Source organism: Fusarium keratoplasticum, chromosome 5, assembly GCF_025433545.1.
Source record: "Fusarium keratoplasticum isolate Fu6.1 chromosome 5, whole genome shotgun sequence".
Classification (NCBI taxonomy): domain Eukaryota; kingdom Fungi; phylum Ascomycota; class Sordariomycetes; order Hypocreales; family Nectriaceae; genus Fusarium; species Fusarium keratoplasticum.
This window is the reverse complement of record NC_070533.1, coordinates 2993154-3008420: the sequence shown is the minus strand read 5'-3', so window position 1 is coordinate 3008420 and position 15267 is coordinate 2993154. Positions and strand designations below refer to the sequence as shown.

The following is a 15267-nucleotide window of genomic DNA, read 5'->3' as shown; positions in this document are numbered from 1 at the left end:
GCATTCAACGTCCCAAACACAGAAACCCGTAAACAAATATTCGCAATCTATGGTCGCTCAGGGAAACAAGAGGGATGACTTTCCTTTCAATAAAAGTAATTCAATCAACCCCTTACCCTCCCGTTATACCCATTTCCACAGACCCAGGAGAAGAATGTGACCCTTTCTCCCTCGACGCCATCTTTAAGGGAGATGTCGCTGCACCTAGAGCAACGAGATGAACCCACACACCTCCCGGAATGTGCGCTATGAACCCCGTCGATAGAGTAATATCCAGATCTCACTATGGGTTTCTCAAAATAGAGATCGTCAAGGTCGCGGCCAGTGCATGGAGAGACATTCAAGCAAACCCTTTGGCCGCTTCCTGACAGACCTTTTGTTCTGCCGGCCTTCTAGAAGTGACCGCAAACGGCACACCCCACACGTGCCATGACAGCGACGCGCTTAGAGACGCCAGTCGCGTCGGGCAGACCAACTTGGTAAAATTCAATCTAGTCGAGATATCTCGACCAAAGCTCATCCCAAGTTTCTTTCATCTCAATCTCATACGTTGAGCACCTTACAAGATGCTCATTGGAGTCTGCGGTAGTACGTAAACTCTAACCCATAGCAAGGCCGTTTCAAACTCACCTCATCTCAGGCATCTGCTCCGGCAAAAAGACGGTGGCTCAGTATCTGGTCGAGCATCATGGCTTCAAACATCTCTACCTGCAACCATCATCACCATCGACGGCATCTTCCAATTCCTTTCCGGACGGCACCTCGGCCCCCTCCGAGGACCACAGGCCGGAGTCGCCGTCCCAGTCATCAGTCCCCGAGGCATTCAAAGGCGCTCTGACCTCGACCGCGCTCACCACCAAGAATGGCACCAACTCTTCCTCTGAGACCACGCTGACCCTCAGAGCTGGTCCCCAGCACACCTTCTCCACGCCTGAGGAGCTTCTCGACTTTGTCACCAGGCGCTGGCGGAGCCGCTTCGTCACCACCGACATCCCTACCGAGACGGTTCTCGACGTCTTTGTGCGCCGGCCCTTCTTCCTGCTCCTCTCCGTCGACGCCCCGTTGACGGTCCGCTGGCGCCGCTTCCAGCAGCGGGCCAAGCAGAGGAACGCGGAGGGGCCGGACATGAGTCTGGAAGACTTCGTGGCGAAGAGTGATGCCCACTTGTACGATCCCAAGACAGGACTATCGCCGCTCATCTCCCGGGCCGTCGTGAGGTTGCTCAACACATCTTCATCCCTCGCGCACCTATATGCCACCCTAGGCAAGCTGGATATCCCAAACCCTGATCGCCTGCGACCATGCTGGGATACCTACTTTATGGAGTTGGCATCCCTGGCAGCTCAGCGCTCCAACTGCATGAAGCGCAGGGTCGGGTGCGTGCTTGTGGGCAAGGAGCGCAGGGTCATCAGCACGGGCTATAATGGGACTCCAAGGGGACTACTCAACTGCGCTGAGGGAGGCTGTCCCCGGTGCAATGAGGGCAGCAGCTCGGGCGTGGGACTATCGACCTGCTTGTGCATCCACGCCGAAGAGAACGCCCTCCTCGAAGCGGGACGGGAGAGGATCCGGGAGGGGTCTGTCTTGTACTGCGACACGTGTCCCTGCCTTACGTGCAGCATCAAGATATGCCAGGTGGGCATCAGCGAGGTCGTCTACGCCCATGGGTATAGCATGGACAACGAGACTGCCCGTGTGTTTAGGGAGGCGGGCGTAAAGCTGAGACAGTTCATACCAGTGAGTATCTGAACCCCTACTACGCCAGATCTCTAGACGAGATTGATACCGTCCTACTGGCGATTTTCCGAGGCTGATTCAGATCTAGCCACCAAACGGTCTCATCCATCTCGAGAAGATGGAGCTCTATTAGATCGCCGGTATCTCGACCACATCACATCACTTCACCTCTCCCCTGTTGCGTCTCTGTGCGGGGAACCTTGGAGGAAGTAGTCCGGTTTGCCGAGCATGTGGCTTTTGCGTAGCGAGAGACAGGTTGGGTGATGGCATTTTATAAGATCAACAGACGAATATTTCAATGCCACTGCGATGAGCGAAGAGGCTCACCGCCGATCTCCTGCTGGAATTGACCCCTCGAATATTGCTCATCTCGATTCTCCCTGACGAGGAATCGTAGATGAGACTCGCCTATGAAGGAGACGAGGGACTTTGGAGTTGATGTCCAGGTTTTACCCCTCCTCTGTCTCCCTTGCGAATATGAGGTCAACCCTGGCATCCATTGTCCAATCAAGCATCATCAATGGCCATGACAGCAAGCCCCTTTCAAGCGCTTATGCTCCCTTTCCCATGGCGGCCGCGTGCATAGGCACGATCCGTCCAAGTGCGTTTGCATTGCCAGCGTGGCCAGGTATTGAGGCCAGCAGGTTTCTTGCTGCCCATGACAGCCCAGCACAGCTTGTCTCTGGATAGTGTAGGGTAACCAAGCCCTTAAGAGTCCACTTGGTCGCATCTGGGGTCGGACGAGCATCAACCCATTTTGCGTCATGGCCTTTTTTCTTTTGCCCTTTCGGAGGACGGCGCACCTGATGGCACACCAGATTTGGATAATCTTATGCAGGCCAAACTTGGTGGCCGCATGACGGCGCTTAATTAAACCGGACGGCACAGCACAGGAGAGCCAATTTGTGCACTGTGGAGGCGTCCGTCGACGGTAGTTGTGGTTCCGTATCCAACCCGAGATGCGTCTATAATATCGGCATCCGAGCACCGTCCGCAGCTTGCATCGTGTAACTCCAGGACAACGCTCGTTGTTCCAGAAACTCGACATGAATAGGGGTTCAGGAGAAGTAAAAACTGGTCTCGGTGATGCAGACCGCTTCTGCTCGAGGCCGCCTAGACGGCCCCTTGCAATATGAATGCAGTAGGGGTTCATTTCACAGAGCCGCAAGAGTTGTGCGGTGTGCTTCAACGGCCTACTAGCTGCAGCGGACGTCCCATAAAATATGCAACCAGTCAGGCGGTCAACAAGTTCGCGAGCCCCTTTGTGCACAGCCAATCCGGCCCCTGTTCATAGCTTGTCTAGTGCAAGTTATGCGAGCGCGGGGCGAGGCTAGGTCGTGCTGTGCGTTCGTCCGGAGAAAAAGGTTGCAAGCGGATTCAAAGGCGACCATGGTGGTCATGTCGTGCGTCTGGCTCGGTCCGTGTAAGTCGGCACGGCATGGCATCGCATGGTACGTATGGCCATCGACGTCGTTGAAGAAGCACGGAGCAGCTCCAAGAAAAGCAGCAGAAGCAGACATATGCCGAGAGGGAGCCCTCATTGGTGGCCTGGCAGGATCGGAGAGCTTCCAAATCTCGAAGCCTGGGCTGCGATAACTTTGATATGAGCCATCGGGTGGTCCCTCTCTTGGGGCTTGCAGGCAGGGGACAAAGGATGGCTTGTCCGACGACTCACAACGTCTCCTTCTCGGATCCGGCGGGGCCAACCCCGGAGTCTCCCACAAGAAGCGAAATGACATGGGCTGGCCGGCATAAAGAGCATAATTAAAGATCAAATTACCACCGTCAGCTAGTCCAGCTCACAGTGGGGAGTGTGCAGTGTAATAGGGGATGATGGGGGATGGGATGGGGAACGGGGCATGAGGGATGGGTTTGTTTGTTTTGATCGAGGAGATTTGCTGCGCGTCATGGAGGCCCGGTGCATCGGGATGGAAGGGCATGGCATGGCATGGCTGATGCCATGGGGGTCGATGCGCATGGGATGGATGGATGTGCTGAGCTGGTGTGCGCTGTGTGCTGGTGCGTGCCCGATGAGCTGGCTAGGTGGTGGCGGCCAGTGGACCGGCCGGCCAGAAGACGAGGGCCACGGGGCGGCTGCTCAACCACAAGATAGGTCGTGATGCTGCCAGAGCATGCAAGACAAGACAAGCTCCAGCAACTGGCACGAAGACGTCGCTGGCCAGGGCTTATTACATGCTACCTACCCAGTAGCTCGTTGACATCAGTTCTGATGTACCTACCCGTACGTGTAAGCTCGACGTATTCGGGCTCCAAGTACGAGGTAAGGCTTGATGGGTTCCGGGATGAGGCATGCTCACCAAAGACTGACGGCGGCGATCATGACGCTGAATGGTCTGAAGGACGGGAGCCAGCGAACCGGTGGGCATCAAGATGCCGCAACACGGCCCCATCGTATCTTGCTTGCGACCTTCTGCGGCCTTACAGCGCCTAAGCAGCACCATCTTGTCCATCCGTTGAGCGTCTGGAAGTCTGCGACCACGCGAGCGACCAGCAGAAGCGCTCAGCGCGCAGCTTCGGTCTATAGATGGGATACCTCGAGATCACCTCGTGCCATCTCACCACGATCCCATCCCATCTCGTCCCAATTCCATGCCATGCCATGGATGATCTACAACGGGCGCGAGGCGACGTGGAAACCCCCGTCGACTGCCAGACTTCTGGGAACCCCCTGGCAAGAGCCCCTAGACCTGAGAGAGGTCGGAGGGCTGGCTTGGCTGGCTGGTCTTTGGGTTTGGGACCTGTGAGAGACGACAATCAGGGCACCTCAGGACGGGAGGACCCCTGGGCACTGGCGCTGAGATGCGCCCAGTGGAGCATCGACGACAGGGGCTTTCGAGCACTGGCGCGCTGGCGCTGGGACATGTCAGTCTGTCTCATCAAGAGTGTCAGTCAATTTGTTGTTGCTGTTGTCAGTTGTATCGACGGGGCCGAGTGGGTTATGGGAGAATAGGAGCCCCGAATCTGCCCTGAGAAAGGGCAACACGAAGCGAGCGATAGCCTGGACAATAGGCCGCAGAGTGGAGAGTCGTCTCCCTGAGATATGGATGCCCCGTCACTCTCTCCTATGTTGCAGACTGGTAAGTTTCGGCTTCAGGAACCATCAAAACTGACCTGCGGGAGCTTGGCGTATCCGCGGTACACTCCCGTCATAGAAAACGTGCTCTCCCTGAAGATCCAGGATCATCGACCTCTTTCAGCCGGTCCGTCGTTGCCAGAACTACTACGTACGTAGACTATGTACGACAAAGACACAGCGCGGGAAGCCAAAAACCTCGTCTTAGACGGAGGGAATGTGATTGTCCCGATGATGGCTCGGATGGATCAGAGCTAAAGCCTTGGAGGTGGACGGACCACGGCGGGCTACGGCCTACGGGGGACCAGCCCCGGCGCCATGGCCTGACAAGGGGAGTCCTGGGAAGGTGCGTTGGGGCCCCACCTCCTGCCACCCCCCCTTGTCTGAAGAGACGCGTCTTTCGTGTCGCGCTTTTCCCTTTAAGGAAACATTGTAAACAAATGCGTCACTTCTCGTGGACGCGCTCCTGCCCCAGCCTGCTGCTTCCTGCCTTGTTCGCCTCTCAAGCGCGCACCAATTTGCTCAATGGTCCCCCGTCAGTGGCTTCCCTGTCCCGTGTCCCGGCCTCTCCCCACCGCGCCTCCCCTGCCTGGCCGTCCCACCCGCGCTTGCCCTTTTACTCCCTCCCGCTTGCTGGCTGGCTGGCCCTCGTGCCTTGGGCAGGAGGTAAGGTAGGTTTTGGCGACTCCCCACTGCATTTTACGGGGGGTGCCCTTCTAAAACTAAACGGGCCAAGAGACCCAACCGTCCTGTCCAGTCCATCAACTGCCAGCGTGCGCCCGCCCGCCTAACACGCGCAATCCTAATCCTAGGTCGCTCGAGTCCCGGATCTCTCTTCTAGGTTGTCTTGTCCATCCATCCCATCATCTTCTCTTCTCGCCCTTCCAATTCAATTCCTCCCACACCCTCTGGGTCTTTTCCCAACTTTTCCAAACCAGACGAGCCAAGTGCATACCAGCCCGATTCGCCACTACCACTCGTTGTCCTTTCGACCTGACGTCCTGAGTCACCAGACCCCGTTGGAGGATCCACGCTATGCCCTGAGAAAGGGTTCTTGGTTTCAACGCAGCCACACGAGGGGTTCTCCTTCTCTTGCACCCGACAAACCAGGACGCATACGCAAAGACAAGAGACGACTCACTTTCACGGGTGTTTGGTTTGTGTCAGGACGCCGATGCCGACGAGCGCCATGGTGTAACTGCCCACACTATCTTCTCCCCGTTTCTTGAATCCGCCCACCCCCCGAGCGAGGACGACCACGCGCGACAAGGCTATCTAATAGTTCGGACAACAAGCACTCCTACTACTACCGAGTAGTTCCAACCCCGTCCCCTTCTTCCCCCTCTTGTCAACACTCACCTTTGCTCTATCACAACTTGTTCATATTATCCCGGTCCGCCTTTTTTGGCTGCCTGCTTGACGACATCACTTCTTCACGATCCGACTGCTGCCTGCACTCGTTACAAAACTGTCTGCCTGCCCTAGTGTTCGATCTGCCTCCGGTTTCCGAGTCATGATATGACCTCTAGCATCCCAGTGAGACTGGCACAGCTTTTCGCGATTTTGTAGGGCATCGCCTCGAGCTACTTCTCTCACCTCTTCGATTCGACGTTCACGCAGCTCTGCTTGGCCATTCACCAATCTTCGGCCGACGACCGAGCCTCGACTTTCGATTTCGCCCCTACTGAATTCTTACCTGCCTTTTATCTCGAATTATAGAGAATTAGAAGGACTATTGCGCACACAACCTTAGTACTGCTTACGTGGGCATTCCTCTTCTGCTGGCTGCCCGCGATACCCCCGAACGCTTAGCATTCCACGCACACAATGTCCTTCTCCAACAGCAGCGGTGGCACACTCGCCCTCCCGTCGCCAACACACGCTCACCAGATCGACGTCACATCAGCTGTGCGCACGCTGCGACGGTCTATCTCACGATCACCCTCTTCAAAGTTCCTGTCGCGCTCCAACACGCAGAGCCCCGACAGCCCGCACCACACTTCCCCTCAATCGCCCTGCCGCCGACTCGGCTCAACACCGCAACATCAACATCCTCTGTCACCGCACGCTCGCTCAGCACCGCCTCACGCTAACGGCGCCGTCGCGCACCAGGCCATATTCACTCCTTTCCGCCCGAGTGTCAGACTATCACTGCGATCTGCCAAGGCGGCAAAGACGTCTCCTTCAAGGCCCTTGACACGAGCGCGTGCATCACCAAAGAGTCCCTTGAAGAGAGCGCTTAACACGGCACCCGATAGCGGCAACTCACTACCAATGGTGCCCACACCCTCTGTCATTGAATCATCGGGGCAGGAGAACAACGCGCTTGGAGCCACAAGCCCCAAGAGCTCCGAGAAGCGCCACAGCGTGCACCTCGACGTCTCGGGCTCCTCGCAATCTCCTTTCAAATCCTTTGATACTAACAACGACAACTTCATGGTTTCAAACAACTGCCCGCTGAAGCGCAGCGATGCGACCATGAATCTGGACCAGCCCAGCCAAGGAAGCCCGGTGGCTAAGCGACGGAGCTTGCATGGAATCACAGGACTGGGTCAGAATGAGGATCAGAACATTTTCGGTTCAAACACGACGTCTTCACAGAGCTTTTATATCCATGAAGACTCGGCTGCTGAATATGAACTCTCCGCTAATGGCGGCGCTCCATCGCGCGAGCCACTACCTTCTCCTACGCCAACAACGACGGTTCCTAAGAGGTCATCTTCGCTACGGAAATCAACTCTTCAGCAAAGGTATGGCGAGCGTGGATCTTGGGGTAGGCGATCGGGCGAGAGACAGCTTGCTCAGATCAGCTCTGAATTCTCACCAAGCCGGAGCCGACCACGACTTTCTCTGGACCAGTTCGTCCCTCCCGCCGTGCCTCAAGAAAGCCCCTTCATTTCAACCACGCCTACCTCTAAGCCGCCCACTTTCACTGGCGACAGGACCTTCCAGCCTCACCCCCTCTCCAAGACTCTCACAACATCCTCTTCTGGCAACTCCCTGACGGAGGAGACGCCCATCTATGCTCCGGTTGCACGAATGCCAGATCGCCCCAGACCTCACTTGTTTTCTCGCTCTCTGCCTCTTAATGCGACACGACCGACAAGACCGAGTGACCCTTCGAGGGCGATGGCGACCCCTAACAAGTCGCAACTGTGGGTTGGCGCTTTCAGCTCTACAGGTCTGATTTCCAAGGTGAACCGAAACCCGGAAGAGGAGGCGGACAAGAAGATGGCACCGCCAGACACTCCATGCAAGAAGCACTCGAACCCCTTCGCCACCTTTCCTCCACCAGCAGGAAGTGCCCTTAAGAAGAGGGGTAACAACCGTAATTCTTTTGGAGGCATTCCTTCTACACCTTTTAACCCTATCGGCGCCGCAGCTCCCAACAGCTTTGGTAACCCTGGAAAGGGCTTGGCCATCTTCCAGCGTGGTAATGCCTCCCGAAGCTCACGCCGCAGCAGCATCCTTAGCTTGGATGGCGAGGAGCACAAGCTCTTTGGTGAAACCATTGACTTTTCAAACCCCATGGAGGGTGATGCTCCTCCCACTCCCACAAAGAACAATCTTACTCCCAGCCTGAGCAAGGTTAGCGAGAAGTCGTTCGAGTGCCCCAGTGCCAACCAAAGCCCAAGTGCAAACCGGACTCTTCACGCCCCCACTCCCATTGTCGGTTCGACAATACCTCGAGAAGCAACTTGTAAGTCGGTCCTCACGAAGCCGAACGCCGGGGATGGCATGGTCGACATTTCAGATCGGCTTGTCACCCTCAAGCGTCGGCATTCGCCTTCACCTCCTTATTCTTCACTCAGCCGCTCAAGGGCCCAGCGTGGGCTTCACTCCCCTTCCTCTCTAAGCACATCTCTCATGTCTCAACCATTGATTTCTCGTGAAGCATTTACTAAGACAAACCTCTCTGATCCAGCGAGCCCTCTTGATGGACGCCGTACACCACAGACTCCTCAGGAGAGCCTTCTCCCTCTCGATACCAGCCGACTTTCGATCTCTCAGACCAGCGAGAGCTACTCCGACATGCCGCCTCCCGTCACACCTACAGCAGGCCGGGACCTTCGATCCTCCACCAGCCTTCTTGTAACACCAGTCAACGCCCGCACGAGCAACCTTGATGTTGATGCAAGCTTGAATTCCCGATTCGACAAGGTTGAACAGATCGGCAAGGGCGAGTTTTCCACAGTCTACCGGGTGACCAAGGCGGATCCCCGACAAATGAACTTTGAGGGTCTTTCTACGACGCCATGCTCCCGAAACCGTAGCCCCGCAAAGGGTCAGGTCTATGCTGTGAAGAAGAGCAAGCACCCCTACCATGGACCTCGAGAGCGGGAGATTAAGGTTCGGGAGGCACGTATCCTGCAGGCTCTGTCTCATGCCGAGCATGTGGTCAAGTACTATGATGACTGGGAGCACAACTTTCACCTGTACATCCAGACAGAGTTCTGCGAGGAGGGCACACTTGACAAGTTTCTGGGCAACGTTGGGCAAGGTGGCCGATTGGATGATTTCCGCATCTACAAGATCCTGCAGGACCTTTGCTTGGTAAGTTTCGCTGATACACGCCGTGCGACTATGCAGCTAACCTAGGGACAGGGTCTGAAGGAGATTCACGATGCGGGGTTCATGCACCACGATTTGAAGCCAGCCAACATTCTCATCACATTTGAGGGTGTTCTCAAGATTGGCGACTTTGGACTTGCCCAGGCTTGCACATCCACTGAGGGTGTCGACGTAGAGGGTGATCGCGAGTACATGGCTCCAGAGATGCTCAAGGGCAAGGCACGTCAAGCTGCCGATGTCTTCTCGCTTGGACTCATCATCCTCGAAACGGCAGCTAATGTCGTGCTCCCGGACAACGGTCCCACGTGGATTGCCCTGCGGTCGGGTGACCTCTCCGAGGTGCCGAGTCTCACATGGACACCATCTATCGAGGTCCAACGAGACGCCACAGGAAACCCTACCGAGTCGGCTCACAGCGATGATTTCACCAGCGGAAAGACGCACGATCCTAGCAACCTGTTTGGCTCGTTTAAGCGATCGGAACTGCAGCAGCCCCCTGAATTCATGGTTAATGCCATGCACACCAGCTCTCTCGATTCGATTGTCCGGATGATGACGGCACAGGAGCCCGATGAGCGACCTACGGTGCACCAGGTGCTCGAACTTGAGGGACTGCGGTGGGTTAGCGAACATCGGGCCGCTCCGGCGACGGTATACGAGGGAAACTGGGGACCAGCCGAACTGTTCCCCGTGTCCATCGCGGGTGATAGCGACACTGAGATGACGGATGTTTGAGGAACATTGGGATTTTATTTGAACCTGGATAGGAGAGGAACTCCACCAGCACTTTATGTTGGACAGGGGCAGTTGACTACGGAATGGTTCATACGCTCCGACTGGGTATAGGGAGAATGAGGCCACTGGGAGGATTTTGTGCCTCGATACACCCACCAACTTTCTACCACACACACTACACCATACCACACCACGAAACGACACGACGGTACGACGAGAAATGGAAGACGTCAGCGGGAGGCTGCTGTTTGCTAGGCGTTTTGTTGAGTCGGTTGTTTACAGTTCGAACCGCAAACCATTGCTTTCAGGCATAGCTACGACACGATATCGAGTCGAGCCGAGCCGAGCCGACTACCTATTATACCTGCCGACTCTTTTTCTTCTTCTTTTTACACAGCCCCCGGGCGATGACACATATTGACAATGTGCTCAGTCACGGAAGGATAGCTGAAGCATTTGCGTCTCCGAGAAGGAGACTGCGTGTACGAAATACCCTGGAAGGAATTAGACATGTTGCGAGTACATGGATACGGGGAGTAATAATGCAAAAGTTCGGCATAGCTCTGCAAGGGATCAGCAGAGGAAGGGAAGGGACACAGGATGCGGAACGGTTAAAAAGGTTTCTCACAGGATTGCATCAAGCCATTGAAGGAGCGGAAGACGGATACTTATTGTCGACTCGAGAGGTGGAATCATGTAAATTATAGAAATGGCTCGTCGAGTATACTTTTGAAGCCCGGGACACCCAGAGGAAAGGCCTCGTTGGGAATGGGCAGCAGCTGGATTCATAGCTGACGGAGGAGGTTGATCTGATAGTTGGTGATGATTCTGACGACGAAATGGCATGAATATGATATGACCAGTTCAAAGGACAAGTGCATTTTCTGAAGTGATTGACTGTTAAAGCTGCAGCTTGTTGCTCTGTTTATCTTGCATGCCTATCTTGTCTGATAAAGCCCAAGACTCGCGCCATGCACGTTATGTAAGTTGGGTACTGTATAAGGCGGGGTCTGTAGGAGCGATACATGACGATACACTTGTACTCATTCAACTACGACGAGATATCTCATTGAAAGACCACGACAACCGAGGTTACAAAAGAGAACGAGCACACACACACACACACACACACACACACAACAAGCTAACCACACTAAACTACCACTTGGTCAACCATGACAGTCCCCACGCCGCTTCAAGGACAGGCAGAGCTGCCCAGTGTCGAGAGCACAAGGTCATACTGGCATCAGCAGCCATCGGACAAGTTGCTGGGCCATCGGACCACGGAAGACCTCCCCGCCACGGCTGACGTGGTTGTCGTCGGCAGCGGCATCACGGGTGCGTTTGCGGCGAGGGAGCTGGTCAAAGGTGGAAAGAAGGTGGTACTTCTTGAGGCGAGGGAGGCGTGCTGGGGAGCTACAGGACGGGTGAGTGGATATCTGATTCTCATTGAAGCATGATACCTTTATCACTTGTTAGGTATCTCAATCGGGCTGAAAAATGCTGACAACTTGGACAGAATGGTGGCCACTGTCAGCCATTCATCTACGCTGCCAAACCACCCGTCTCCCGCTTCGAGCTGGGCACATACAACTTCCTCCGCGACCTCGTCGCCGAGAATAAGATCCCCTGCGACTGGGAAACCACCGGGGGCGTTCACGTTCTCCCCTCAAAATCGGTGCTCGACCTCGTGTCCAAGCATCTCGATCGTCTGAGGCGGGAGTTCCCTGATCTCGCCGACCAGGCCAAGATCGTCACCGATAATGAAGAGCTGCAGAAGCTGCGTGTTCCTCAGGCATATGCTGCTGTATATCAGCCTAATGCTGCCAAGTTGTGGCCGTACAAGCTCGTTGCCTGGGTCTTTGAGCGTCTTCTCAGCGAGAACGACTCGAGCGTATTCAACCTCCAGACAAAGACGCCAGTCCAACACCTGCAGCGCGTAGGAGATTCATGGACTCTGCACACGCCTCGCGGACAGATCACAGCCAAGTCAGTGGTTCTGGCCACAAACGCCTACACCTCCCACCTCCTCCCTAAGCTCACGGGTCTGCTCGTCCCTGTCCGTGGACAAGTCTGCGCCCTGACTCCGCCTGGAGACAGCTCGCCTCTGCCGCACACTCACGTGTGGGAAACACCCACTGGTGGTGATGACTATCTCATTCAACGGCCTTCGGGCGAGCTCATACTCGGTGGTGAGAGGCTGGGTGTGCCGGAGAGGGAGGTTGGCGTGTCGCGAGACGATTCCGTCGATCCTGTTATCGGCCAGCGACTACGAGCTGCTTTGCACGAAGCGGTCAAGCTCAAGGCGCCTGAAAAGACCGAGGAAGCTACTCTGGACGCCACGTATGAGTGGACGGGCATCATGGGTTACTCGCGGGACGGGTACCCCTGGGTCGGTCAGGTGCCCGCAGCCCTCGGCGGCGAAGATAGCGGACTATGGATAAGCGCTGGATACACGGGCCACGGGATGCCGGTAGCAGCAAGGTGTGCTGTCGCTGTGGCCCACGAGATATTGGGGGTCAAGGGTGGTGTTGAGCTCCCGGCTGAGTACCGTATCCACGGAGGGAGGGCCGATGCGGCGAGGGTCATGGTGATCCCGACGACGCTGGAGGAGGAGATCAAAGCCGTCATCGGTGATCTTTGAGATGTAGACTTGAGGCCAAGAATAGTGATATATAGACTATGGATATGGAATCCCCAAGTGAAAAGCAAGACAGGAGCCAAGTCATTCCGTATCTGTTTACATGACTGCCCAAAACACTGCCTCAGTATCCGAAACCCACGGAGCCTTCATATTAGTACGTTAAAAATCTCTCCTGATAGGTTCGGCTTCGCCTCCAGTTAACATCATTATCGCATTGCTGTAATACTATAGAGGACCCGCAGACGTGCCGAGGGTCACGCCCTGCGAGAAAACACAACGGATTAGCATGCCCGCATATCGCCGCCGCCGACCTACAGCTTGGCGCGCACCTCTCGGCCGTCGTTAACCTCGCGCTGAGCCCACTCGCGGAGCGCCTTGCGGAGAATCTTGCCAGACTGGGGGTTGACATGTGTCAGTTGAGACTGATCGTGTATCAAGAAAGGGAGGCTTACAGGAATCTTGGGTATGGCATCGACAAACACCACGCCGCCCCTGAGTCGTTTGTGTCTGGCTACACGCGTGGCCAGCCAGTCGGCGATGGCCTGTTCCGTCGTATCCTTGCCACTGGGCGTCTTAACGATGTAAGCGCGCGGCAGTTCTTCGCCATCGATAACGGCTCCGATGACAGCAGCGTCAGCGACATCCTCTCGCTCCAGGAGGATGGACTCGAGTTCGGCTGGAGCGACCTGGAACCCCTTGACCTTGATCAACTCCTTCACCCGATCGACGATGTGAAAGAGAGTTCCCTGTGTATACTCCTCCACGTAAGCAACGTCTCCTGTGCGAAGCCATCGAGTTCCATCCGGGTCCAAGACGAAGGCTTCCTGTGTTGCAGTAGGATTGCGCCAGTACCCGCGCATCACCGTGGGACCCGTGATCCAGAGCTCACCCGAAGTGTTCGCAGTCGTGATCTCGGCCCCCGTCTCGATGTCGGTCAACCTTGCCTGGCAGTCAGGCATGAGTTCACCAACCGCAGAGCTGGAGGGCTTGTTGGGGTCCCACGACAGTGCTGTGCAGGTCGCTTCCGTCATGCCCCAGCCTTGCCGCACAACTGAGACGCCTTGGGGCATCATGCTGTTGATCTCACGCTGTGTGTCCTTTGCTAGCGGCGCCGCTCCGGAGGCAATCATGTCGATGCTGCTAAGGTCAGCGCGCCGGGCCAGCGGATGTTTGGACATGAGAATGAGAATGGGCGGGACGGCGAGGAGCTTAGTGATGCGCAAGTTCTGAATGTGAGCAAGCATCTTGGGGAAGTCGAACGAGGGCATAACATAGACGGGTATCCGCTCGTAGGGGAAGCAAGTGATGAAGTAGCCTTGACTAAAGGCGTGATACATCGGCAGAAAGCAGAGAGCGGCAGCACGGCGGGTGCGAGCTTCGTACTCTTGATTGAGTTTCTGAAAGCTAACGACTCCGAGGCCATTCGCAACGTGATTGTAGTGCGATATTTCAACGCCTTTGGGCATTCCAGTCTGCGAGTTGTCAGTATACGTCAGGAGGCCATTGAAGCAAGCCTTACCGTCCCTGAGCTATAGTTGAGAGTGCAAGTGACATTCTTGGAATCGTTTGGCTCAGCCCATACAAACTCTTCACCCTTTGCCTTGGACGATATGAGTTCAGTCCAGTGACGACTGCCCTTGCGAGGCTCAGCTTCAAGAACTGGCGAGTCTGGCCATGTCGAGTCAAACATGAAGACTTGATCACTCTTCATGCCTGCTTGAGTCGCGGCATCCAATGAAACATCCAGAACTTCCTCGGCAGCAATCATGAAGGAGGCTTGGCTATCCTTGATCTGAAAGGCCAACTCTCGGCTGACCGAACTCGGACCTGCCCCTGTAAAGACGCCACCGGCCATCCATATTCCAAACACAATGGCTGGGAAGAAGATGCTATTGCCCGCAATAAGAAGCACGCGGTCACCTGGCTTGAGGCCATTGTCTATTAGGCCAACGGCGATGCGCTTGGCGAGAAGACGGGCATCGGAGTAGGTCAGATAGTGTGTCTCAGGGCGATCGGGGTCGATCCAAGCCTTGTTGCTGGAGATAGGACCGGAAGGAGAGCCGAAAACCCATTGCTGTATAGAACAGTTGGGAACCGTGACGGAAAAGCGCGACTTAATTGGCATGGTGCGAGCTTCTCACGAGGAGGAGAGAATGCAGCTTGGAGGAGGAGAAGAAGACGTAGGAGAGATAGGAGGAGAGAGAGAGATAGGAGGTTGAGGCAGAGGAAGAGGAGGGGGGGTTGAGATACTCAGTTAGGAAAGAGCGCACTCATTGATCCATTGAGGGAAGGAACGGGATTGCAGTTATTGATGAGCCTTAGGTTGGTCTTCTCTGAGGCTGAAGTCTCCTTTCTCGACCCTCGTCTTTTTCACTTGTTGGCAATGGAAGCGAGCAGCGCCGCCAGATCAACCAGTCCAATAATTGCAGCTGTGGCTGGGGGATATTGTACCTATAATTCTAGACAATAAATAAGCCTGTCCGGG

At 55.6% G+C, this 15267-nt stretch overlaps 4 protein-coding genes across 4 annotated transcripts; 3 read left to right on the top strand and 1 right to left on the bottom strand.

Moving 5' to 3' along the window:
- Positions 1 to 554: 554 nt before the first annotated feature.
- NCS57_00755300 (uncharacterized protein) lies at positions 555 to 1950 on the top strand (the record flags this gene model as incomplete). The annotated part of the gene is made up of 3 exons (XM_053057399.1): positions 555 to 588; positions 641 to 1737; positions 1810 to 1950. The coding sequence occupies exons 1-3, from the start codon at positions 567 to 569 to the stop codon at positions 1948 to 1950; spliced, it is 1260 nt and encodes a 419-aa protein (XP_052913594.1). The 5' UTR covers positions 555 to 566.
- A 4708-nt stretch (positions 1951 to 6658) lies between these two features.
- On the top strand, positions 6659 to 10138 carry NCS57_00755200 (Protein kinase domain-containing protein; the record flags this gene model as incomplete). The annotated part of the gene is made up of 2 exons (XM_053057398.1): positions 6659 to 9385; positions 9437 to 10138. The coding sequence occupies 2 exons, from the start codon at positions 6659 to 6661 to the stop codon at positions 10136 to 10138; spliced, it is 3429 nt and encodes a 1142-aa protein (XP_052913593.1).
- A 1175-nt stretch (positions 10139 to 11313) lies between these two features.
- Positions 11314 to 12782, top strand: NCS57_00755100 (DAO domain-containing protein; the record flags this gene model as incomplete). Its single annotated transcript, XM_053057397.1, has 2 exons — positions 11314 to 11565; positions 11658 to 12782. The coding sequence occupies 2 exons, from the start codon at positions 11314 to 11316 to the stop codon at positions 12780 to 12782; spliced, it is 1377 nt and encodes a 458-aa protein (XP_052913592.1).
- A 311-nt stretch (positions 12783 to 13093) lies between these two features.
- On the bottom strand, positions 13094 to 14907 carry NCS57_00755000 (uncharacterized protein; the record flags this gene model as incomplete). The annotated part of the gene is made up of 3 exons (XM_053057396.1): positions 13094 to 13177; positions 13235 to 14254; positions 14302 to 14907. 3 exons carry the CDS (start codon positions 14905 to 14907, stop codon positions 13094 to 13096), a joined length of 1710 nt encoding a protein of 569 aa, XP_052913591.1.
- Positions 14908 to 15267: the final 360 nt, after the last annotated feature.